The sequence below is a fragment of the Micropterus dolomieu genome, linkage group LG17 (assembly GCF_021292245.1).
Source record: "Micropterus dolomieu isolate WLL.071019.BEF.003 ecotype Adirondacks linkage group LG17, ASM2129224v1, whole genome shotgun sequence".
NCBI classification, from domain to species: Eukaryota; Metazoa; Chordata; class Actinopteri; order Centrarchiformes; family Centrarchidae; genus Micropterus; species Micropterus dolomieu.
The window spans coordinates 36,657,981-36,668,213 of NC_060166.1; the positions used below are offsets into that span (position 1 = coordinate 36,657,981).

Consider the following 10,233-nt stretch of genomic DNA (forward strand, 5'->3'; position numbering starts at 1 on the left):
ACTTCCACTACATTTAACAAACAAATAAAATCTGTTTCATAAAAAATATGAAGCAGTGTTACAGATTATCCAATCAATACATAATTTATAAATAAAATAATATAGAATAAATAAAATTATATAGATATCAGACTTCATCTCCAGCAGGTACAACTTTAAAATGCTTGATGATGAATAATCATTTCTGTAATCTATAATAATTTTGACAGGACAAAGGAGTGATTTATATTTAATATTACTAAAGATCTGCTTTATTCTAACAACACTGTTAGAAGATCATTTAAATTTATAAGGATTTAAATATTATTAAGATATTAGATTTTAGACAGAAAGCAAGATGGCATAAGATGTTTTCTAAATTTGACAATGACAAAATGTTCTTTTAAGAACTTAAATCAGTTTTCATTTCATGGCTGAAATGTTTTAATATTAATATTCCCATAAAGCACGTAGTGACTTTTCTTTTGGACGGTGCTGCCTAAGTTTATTTCCTGGGGTTTGTTCTTTTCTTAACATATACTTTTCCTTTCCACCGGCACATTGTGTTATTATTTCAGTTAAACTATTATAATAATTAAATGACATGTAATAACAGAAATTATTATATACATGTTTCTATGTTTTTATTCATTATGTTGACATGTGGTATCAGTGTTGTGTATTAATAATAAAATAATATTAATGTTAATAAAATAAAAATCTGTTGTCCAGTCCGCGTCTCCCGCAGCTCCGCTCTGCGCATGCTCCGCTTCTGAGTTTAGGGTGGGAGATTAGCCGTTAGCACTGTGAGCTAACCAGCCGGAGTGTGTAATGGCGGCCTCGGTGTTGTTGGGGTCTGCGGACAACACCGGACTCAATTTCGCGGCGGGAGGCGGCAGCAGCGGCGGTGGCACCGGGAGTGTTTTAGTCGGGAATAATAACGGACTGGGTCCGGCTGGTCCGGCGTCCTGGAACCGTTCTCTGGACCGGGCGCTGGACGAAGCCTCGGCCACCGGGTGCCTGAACATCAGCGGCAGGAAGCTGAAGGAGTTCCCCCGGAGCGCCGCAAACCACGACTTGACGGACACCACCAGGGCCGGTGAGTGAGCCCCAGAGCCCGGGAACCGGACTCGGTGGACCGGGCGGGTCTCTGACGAGTCGATTAAAGTAACTTTAAAGACAGTTTGTTTGGACTTTCCGGCGGGGAAAAGTAGAAATCCAACTTTAACGGCTCTGGAAAGGATGGGATGGGAAAACCGTCAGGGCCGGTGTTATGACAAACATTGCACCCCGCAGAAAACCTTCCGCTGTTGGTCTTTATATCGTTACGCAGAAACGGTACAAGCAAAACGTCAGGACACCCGTTTGTATCATGAGGTCTCCTGTAGACTTTCTGAAAACTTATTAAAATCTTTATCATCTGAGTTACAAAAACATCCGCTCAGTAGCAGCGACCCAAAATAACGCCAGCTAACTTTAGCTAGTTAGCATGTTAGCAGTATGAAGCGCGTTAGACTTAAAACTCTGTCACCTTTTTAAAACATGTTTTAAATATCTAACTGTTGTGAAGCAGCATACTAATTATGAGTTATCTCGTTTTCTGATGTGTACTTGAGGCGATGGAGAGGCGTGGAGACACAATATTTCGGGGTCACAGCTTGTGTCACTACACCTGTGAGGCTCAGGCGGTTGTTGACGTCGTGTAGCCAGCTAGCATGCTAATAAGAGTGTTTGTAGTCTGTGGTGGGTACACATGACATGCTAGTGCTAGTACTTTCTTTAATTAAACTCACACAGAGTGTCTGACGTCAGCTGAAGTTTGTAAAGGTGAACACACCTGCGCTCACTGTTTGTTTGTCTGTGATGGGGATTAGATAATGAGGCAGGACAGAAGGAGAGCTGCTCCGCCCACCCGAGGCTGACGGGCGGCGTGGCGAGACAAAACAAACGGGACGGTCTCAGCGTCGTGATGGTGTCTCAGGTCCGTGTGTATGGTTCATGGTAACATCCTGTGTTTTTGTGTCACGTGATGAAATCGGGGCAACATGTGAAGGAGTCGGGTCCAAAAGGGAGCGACTTGGAGGGCGTGGGAGCTGCAGACTAACTCTGTGCTCATGTTTCCCAGCAGCTTTAGCGCCACATCAGTTCAGTTTACTGTGACCTTCTGTCATTTCCCTTAAACACTCTGATAGTTCTGTAAATGACTGGAAACAGGAACACCTGCAGGGAAATGAGCTGATGCTGTTTAACAAACTGAACATTCAAAAAACTAACTCCAAGTGTGTGCTGCTCTCAGATACTTAGATCCTGCAGGAGCTGTGATTGGTCGGCAGGATAGCATCATTTCCTCCATCAGGAAGTGCTCCATGCTTTGAAAACAGTTTCACCAGCGGCTGTAACACGGTCAATACTTTCTTTACAGCGTCACAGCCCCCGAGACACGTTTCACTATCTGAGGAAGTTAGCCTGCTCACCGGCAGAAGTCAACACAGTGAAACATAGAAACCCCCCGACAGCAAGCGTTTTGGTGATGTAACTGCAGACCAACACAGACACCAACGCGCACGTATTAATGTGAGGGTTCGTGCGTGACCTACGCCGTAGGTAGCGGCGTCGAGTCACAGCAGGAGTATAAATCCAGCGCCCCTTCTCTGCGTCTGATTGGCTCTCACCTTAAACACACTGTAGAGATGCAGCCAACAAAAAAACGTCCTGAGAAATGTTCAACTTTAGTCGCTCTGGACAGATTTTTGGGCGCACTGGATCAATGCGTGGAAGTGATTTGGGTGTAAAGTAGGGCTGCAGCTAACGATGATTTTAGTACTCGAAGCTTCTACAGATTATTTCATCGATGAATCGTGATAGTAATAAATGTCCGTGCGAAACAGTGTGCTGTATAGTTACATGGATTAAACGAAGCGTTGATGCTTTTTAGTAATTGATTTAATGGATGAATAGTGGGAAGTGATCTGAAAGGTGAGCAGTGGAAGAAGAAATAACAGCAACATAAACTCATCAATGAAGAAGAAACGTGTAAACTCTGTCTTTGGCCGCAGCTTATAAAAGTCTGTTGATCAGATGCTTATTGATCTTGTGAGATATGGTGCTGTTAGTGAAGGCAGGACCTGAACCTGGTGGTCGCTCTGAAGCGTACTGGAGGAGCTCAGTTTAAAGTCAGCAGAGTCTCTGTGACATGCTAGTGCCCCCCTTCCAGGGGGGTCTGAAAGAGGATGGATTAGAGAAGCCTGTACCTCTCCGACACGCCGTGCTGCTCAGTGATTAGTTTACCTAAGGATGCATCGTGTAGCTGCTCCATTAGCCAATCGGCAGCCATTTTGATAGTTGAATCTTAGCGTGAGGCTACGTCCTGCCTGTGTGGTGAGCTCTGTGTAGAGGACATTACAGCGATAACAACACGTTCGTGCTCTCTACGCCGGTAACCACGACACTGCTGTCACGCAGTTCAAACGAGCCAGATCAACGCCCGCTGCTGGGCCGTATGTCTCTCAGCACAGTGCATGATGGTAGATACGGCTCGGTTAGTGACCAATGGTTGTACGCTGCTTTTCACAGTGCATTCTAGGATACTTTGACATCCGCGACCGAAGAATGGCGAGCTCACTGTAAAGTGAGCAGTGAGTGATTTCAGTCATTTAGGGAGAATCAAGATGTTTCACTGTTTTCTGACTCTTTACGTACAAAACAATGAATTGATTAAACTTGAAAAGAATGAATGAATGAACTGAGACCGAGCCTGTGAATCACATGCCTGCTTCCTGTGAGCCTGACGAGTTGATCAGCTGAAAAACTAATTTGATGATAGTTCAAGCTGCCAAAACGTTCTCTCTCTTCACTTTAACTGCTAAGTGCAGGAACAACAGGACGTGGCGTTCTGTCAGTGAGGTGCACCCTGGGAGTCGTAGTCTGTGTTCTGTCTTGAGTTGTGATGATGGACGTTATCACTGCAGTAGCTCTGCTGCTTCTGCGTGCTGTGTTTGATTCACACGCCTGCTGAAAACCACCAGATGAGTCTGCAAACCAAAAAAGAGGAAGTGCCTCAGCTCACACCTGTTACTAAAAGGCGTCTCCAGTGACCACTGCGATCAGACCTCACTTCCCCGCTCTGTGAACACCCACGCCATTTCCCTCTGCCTGTTTTTAACCTGAACATTAAGTCACTGTTAATCAGACCAGCAGCTGTTTCCTGATGGACAGGTAGCTTCAGCTGTAGAATCAGAACAATCAGCTCAGTTAGCCATGCAACTCATTAGGAAAGTGTTTACTGAGGTAATAAATCAGCTGAGAATTAGCCTCATTTTCTCATAGACCTACAATCACGCTTCTTTCTGCAGCCGGTGGAATCGCCCCCTGCTGGCTGGTAGAGAGGACGCAGGTTTAATCAGTCTTGGTTCCTGATTGGTTGTATAAAGATAAAGTACCTGACCTTGGTGAAGAAGCCCAGCAGCCATGTTGGAACAGTGATGTCATGGATGGAGCAGGAACATGACATCGACGTGTGTGTTGTTGTACCTCCATCATCAGCTCTTAGTCATGTGACGAATTATGTCACTGAATGTTCTCACAAGTACAGACGTGCTAATGTCTGTCCATCAGTTGGAATCAGCAGTCTGTCTGTTCTCTGGGCACAGATATGAAATATTCTGTATTAGGATATGAGACTTTAGTCGCATCGCACAGCCCTATATAATAAATATAGAATGTAGAGTAACGCTAACCCTGTCTCTCCTCAGACCTGTCCCGTAACCGTCTGTCGGAGCTTCCTCTGGAGGTTTGCCTGTTTGTGTCTCTGGAGAGTCTGAACCTTTACCAGAACTGTCTGAGGTCTCTGCCAGACAGTCTGCTCAACCTGCAGGCCCTCACCTACCTGAACCTCAGGTAACACTCGCACACAGGCTGAAGCGCAGGTAACACTCGCACACAGGCTGAAGCGCAGGTAACACTCGCACACAGGCTGAAGCGCAGGTAACACTCGCACACAGGCTGAAGCGCAGGTAACACTCGCACACAGGCTGAAGCGCAGGTAACACACTCAAACTCACACTCTGTAGTTTGTTCTGACTCAGGCCCACATTCACTGTCCTGTTGGCCCAAACACTCAGCAGAGTGATTATAAACCTCTTAAAAATGTTTCTGTCAATAAGTGATGAAGAAAATTAATTCAGCTTTCGTTGGAGGTTGAACTCTCTCTGTCTCTCTGTGTGTCCATCAGTCGGAACCAGCTGTCTGTCCTGCCGGTGGTCGTGTGCAGTCTTCCTCTGAAGGTTTTGATCGCCTGCAACAACAAACTGGTTTCCCTGCCAGAAGAAGTGGGGCAACTGAGGCAGCTGACTGAGCTGGTCAGTGTGACAAACATGAGTCAGCGTTAACATGAATATGATGGTGAATGTGATGTCAACATGGTGGTGAATGTGATGTGAATGCGATGATGAGGGTGACTGTGAACGGGATGTTAATGTGGTAGTGAAAATGATGCCTTGTAGTTGTTGCAGACACTGATGTTGATCTTTTAATGATTTATCAGCTGATAGTCATTTTAAAAGGATGACAGACTTCCTGTTTTTATTTTCACTCCTAATCCATTTGACAGAAAATGGATTTTAGACCAGGTTATTGAGATTATATTGATATCACGTACACGTTTCCCTGGGAGGGGATTTTATTACCCCCTTCTACACTTGAGTTATTGTTAAGTGATTATTGGCGGTTGTGTGGCCCCCTGCAGGATGTGAGCTGTAATGAGATCCAGACTCTGCCGTCTCAGGTGGGTCAGCTGGAGGCTCTACGAGACCTGAACATCAGGAGGAACCACTTGGTCCGACTGCCCCCAGGTACACGGACACACACACACAGTGGAAACACAGGTGGAACCAGTAACTTAAAGGTTCCTTGGGTGCTGCATCACTTGAGACCTCAGACCAGAACAGATGGGTGCTGCGTCCCACCAGACTCAACTCATAAAAACAGCGATTTTACCTCACAGCTCATTGTAACACACACGTCTGTCAAACTGGACAGTGTATCTGTGTGTACTCTGTAATGCAGTACAGTTTGTGTATCTGTGTGTACTCTGTAATGCAGTACAGTTTGTGTATCTGTGTGTACTCTGTAATGCAGTACAGTTTGTGTATCTGTGTGTACTCAGAGCTGGCAGATCTCCCTCTGGTGCGTCTGGATTTCTCCTGTAACAAAGTGACCTCCATCCCCGTCTGTTACCGCCAGCTCAAACAGCTGCAGACCATCGTCCTCGACAACAACCCTTTGCAGACTCCACCTGCACAGGTAACTCAGGAAGTGACATCAGCGGCGTCCAGCTAGTGGCGCCCGTCTGTGGCGATTCTCAGCTGAATGTGTTTTTCTCTGTGTGTAGATCTGTATTAAAGGGAAGATCCACATATTCAAGTATCTGAACTTGGAGGCCAGTAAGACGACCCCTGACCTCCCAGACTACGACAGACGACCTCTGACCTTCAGCTCCTGGTCAGAACGCACACACACTCTCTTCACGTTATCACCATCGCCTTGCAAAGCTGACTGACGGAAAGCCAGTCCTGAAAAAACGGATTGTTAATGAATCTCTGTTTTAAATATTTAATCCTGACCGAGAAACTTGATTTGGACGTTTGCTGACGAAGAGTTGTTGAGATGTTTCACTGATTTCACAGTCAGTAAACGTCCGTCGTTCTAATCTCGATTGTTCAGCCCTGTAAACTCCACCCTTGTAGTTCCAGGTTCATCAGACAGAACAGGGGAGCACTTAGACTCTGTGTCGTGGTGTTTCGCAGGGGCTTAGCTAAGGGGGGGTGGAGCTTGCGGCGACTCAGAGTGCAACCACAATAACTGGTACCAATATCAGGACGAGGTGCCGACATTTGTTGTTGTTTATTAACGTGAGATCATTCAAACACAGTAGGAGTGTGGTCCTTTATCAGCGGTGGCTAAGGAGACGCACAGGTGTCTCCCTGATGGAGAGGCGGAGCCTCGTAGGGTAAACCAGTAGTGAAGTCGTTAGAGGGCGACGCACGTACAAAATCCACCAGGACATTGTCTCAGGTTACATTTAATTTATACACTCAAAGAACAATGTATGGTCAGTATCAGCTGCAACTTCTGCCGATTCAGTGAGGACTTCCTGAAGATCCTTCATAATAAAAGCGCCTGACTGAATGTGTGTGTGCTCTGTCAGTGTGGATGAGCTGTACCCCGGGCGTCCGTACGGAGCGCTGGATTCTGGTTTCAACAGTGTCGACAGCGGAGACAAGAGGTGGTCGGGGAACGAGGTCAGTCACGCACCCTCAGCATGTCCTCTGTTTCCAGTCTGTGTGTGAGCTCACTTCCTGTCTGTGTGTTCAGCCTACAGAGGAGCTGTCCGAGCTGCCGCAGAAGGTGGCCGAGATCAGCAGAGACCAGAGACCGAGAGGAGGAGGAGGAGGAGGAGCGCCTCTGCTGGCTAACGGCACATGTGAGTTCATCTCTCGCCGGTCAGACTCAGATTATTCAAAGAAGAAGTCTGCAGACCGCGTCCCTCACCGGTTTTGTCTGTCTTCATCAGATGTGGAGCTGGAGCAGATAGACTTCATAGACAGCAGTGTGGGGGAGGAGGAGGAGGAGGAGGGGAGGAGTCGGAGGAGGAGGAGGGCGGGACAGTGCCAGCCTGAGCTCTCAGTTCATGGCCTACATCGAGAGACGCATCACCAGAGAGGTAGGACTCTGAGGGAGGTCACCTGAGGCCACACCTGACACGGTGTTACTGTGAAACTAACCCTGACACATCACCGTGTTTGAGCTCTCATCTGCCCCTCAGGCAATCAGTCCTGATTGGCTGCCACACGTACAGCCAATCAGGACTGATTGATTTCACCACCAGTAAAAGAAGTGGGGGGACTGGATTTGTCGGCAGCAGTTCAGTCCTCAGGAGGTCAGAGTTCAACTTTATTTTGTTAAACTTCCTGTCTGTGCTTTCAGGGTTCCCCAGGAAAAACCACCCTGACCCGGACAGAAGACCCGAGGAGACACAACAGGTACACACACAAACCAGTTTGATTCCACTTGACTTTGATGTCTGATCAGCTCGGGGGAGCCTCCCCTCAGCTCAGACTCTCCGACTACAGAAACTGACAGAATAAAGTCTCTAACCCGACTCAGCTGCTCTGTGACCTTCATTTACCATAAAGGCTCCAATACGTGTGCACTCCAGATTCAGCAGCAGCTAGCCTGACGTGTTCTCACAAACGAGTGACAGAAACAGCCCGAGCTGTTCAGACCTTTAGCTAACCGGGTTAAGTGGTCGTCTCCAGTGTTGGAGCTCTTTAGTGTTTTTATATATATATATGCAGTATGAGAGGTGTAAAAATATTCCGTTCATTTTGAAACTATGGAGGAACAAATTAGACTGTGGTTGGGTCTCTGTGATTCATGGGAAACCAGCTGTCAGACTAACGTCCTCCTGTCTGTCCACCTGTCTGTCCTGTAGGAGTGTGGTGGACGGGGTCGCAGCACCCTCCGGCTCCCAGAGCCAGGTAACACACCCCTCATTCACACACAGTCATTACAGTCATGAACTACAAATCCCAGCTGCTCACGTGTGCGTGTCCTCCCCTCAGAGAGGCGGAGGTGTGGAGAGAATGAGGAGGGAAGCTCAGCTCGCCGCTCTGAGGTACGACGAGGAGAGGCAGCGCAATCGTTCTCTGCAGAGAGACTCTGCGTCCAGCTACAGCAAGGTACCACCGGTTCACCCACTCACACCTGCACACTGTCACAGCACGTCACACCTGAGCCTGGTACACTGAGCAGCTGGTCTCGTTTACATTCCCACCAGAACGTGGCAGTGAATGTTTAAACCAGAGGTCTGACTCAGGTTGTTCGGAGGGTTCATGGTGAAGAAGACTCACTCCTGCTGTTGTTGTTGTTGTGTTTGTTTTTCAGCACAAAGCAGCTCAGAGTCCCTCCAAGTCCAGTCCAGATAGTGAGGTGAGATTCTACATGTCTATCTGCCCCCCCCCCAGCTTTCACTATAGGCCCCTCCCCTCCACACCTGTTCACCTTCACCTGATGTCTGTGTGTCTTTGTCTGGTGTTTGTTCAGACCATCTATCCCTCCAGACGCTCCACCCACACAGATGACTCCGCCCTCTTCATGGTAAGAGTTTGACCCCCCCCCCCCAACAATCTACCAACAGAACTAAACATCACGTCGTCTTTTTCTTACCCTGCTTCTCCGCACACTGCGCTTCCTGTGGCTGATTCACAATAATCAGGAATGTGATTTTTCTACCTGTAAATCTGACCCACGTGAATCATGCAGATCCGTACAGGAGCTTTGTTCAGCTGCCCATTCCTCACCTGCGCATCAGTGGTAACGCGTTGGGACGTAATACTGCAATATTACTTTTCCAAGAGTAATGTTACTGATTACTATTTCCAGAACAGTTGTATTATTACAGTTACTAATCCAAGTAAAGCTGCGCTACTGAACGCACCATCCCTGACGTGAATGCGCGACCACGCTGCAGCTCAGCGGCGCCGGACCTTATGTTGTTGTTTGAGTCAGCTGAAGGGAAAAAAAAGCTAAAGGAAGACTGGAGAACAGGGAGAGGGAGGTGTTGTCGACAGCTGTAAGTAACGTTATTGCCATTGTCACAGTCAAAGGGTGCTTTCACACCTCGATCGATTGGCGATGTTCCAAAACAAGGGGGCGGTTCCCGTTTGGCCCGGTTCGTTTGGAAATATGTGAACACAACAATCACACTCTGATCCGAAACAAAACAACCGAGCCGAGATCGCCTAGAAGTGGTCTCGGTGGTCTCTGCTCGATTCCATACGAATCCTGGAGCAGTTCGCTTGCAGTGAGAACACAGCCGACCCGTGAACGCCCCGTATTTCTGAGTAACTTCCCCAACACTGAGTTGACAATAAGGATCGGTTAAATTGGGTATGTTTTGATGATTGCTTGTTATAGGCTATTTCTAACGTTGTTGTCGATTGGTCACTCATATATATATATATATCTATATATATATAGATATATATAGATATATAGATATATATAGATATATATAGAGGGAGAGAGAGAGAGAGAGAGAGAGGGAGAGAGAGAGAGAGACTTTGCTATATGAACGGTTGCTTTTTAAGTCGTCCTGATGTTAAAGGTTTTAGCACGTTATAATTTCTTGTGAATGGTTGTGACGGGGTTAATATAAGGCCTTTTCAGACGGCTTGAGGGGGGGGGGGCTCAGTA

The 10,233-nt window shown here is 47.1% G+C and overlaps 1 protein-coding gene and 1 long non-coding RNA gene across 2 annotated transcripts in view; one reads left to right on the top strand and one right to left on the bottom strand.

Annotated features, from left to right (window-relative positions):
- Positions 1-1,341, bottom strand: part of LOC123986644 — a 2,125-nt gene extending 784 nt beyond the window's left edge. Inside the window, exon 1 of the long non-coding RNA XR_006828919.1 lies at positions 1,281-1,341. This is a non-coding gene — a long non-coding RNA (uncharacterized LOC123986644). The remainder of the gene's footprint in view (positions 1-1,280) is intronic.
- Positions 769-10,233, top strand: part of lrch3 (leucine-rich repeats and calponin homology (CH) domain containing 3) — a 22,112-nt gene continuing 12,647 nt past the window's right edge. Inside the window, 15 exon segments of the mRNA XM_046075001.1 lie at positions 769-1,078; positions 4,731-4,875; positions 5,210-5,336; positions 5,723-5,828; positions 6,143-6,279; positions 6,368-6,477; positions 7,184-7,277; positions 7,351-7,459; positions 7,550-7,619; positions 7,621-7,699; positions 7,963-8,018; positions 8,471-8,516; positions 8,601-8,717; positions 8,923-8,967; positions 9,082-9,135. Coding sequence (XP_045930957.1) covers positions 811-1,078; positions 4,731-4,875; positions 5,210-5,336; positions 5,723-5,828; positions 6,143-6,279; positions 6,368-6,477; positions 7,184-7,277; positions 7,351-7,459; positions 7,550-7,619; positions 7,621-7,699; positions 7,963-8,018; positions 8,471-8,516; positions 8,601-8,717; positions 8,923-8,967; positions 9,082-9,135 — 1,563 coding nt within the window. The 5' untranslated portion in view covers positions 769-810.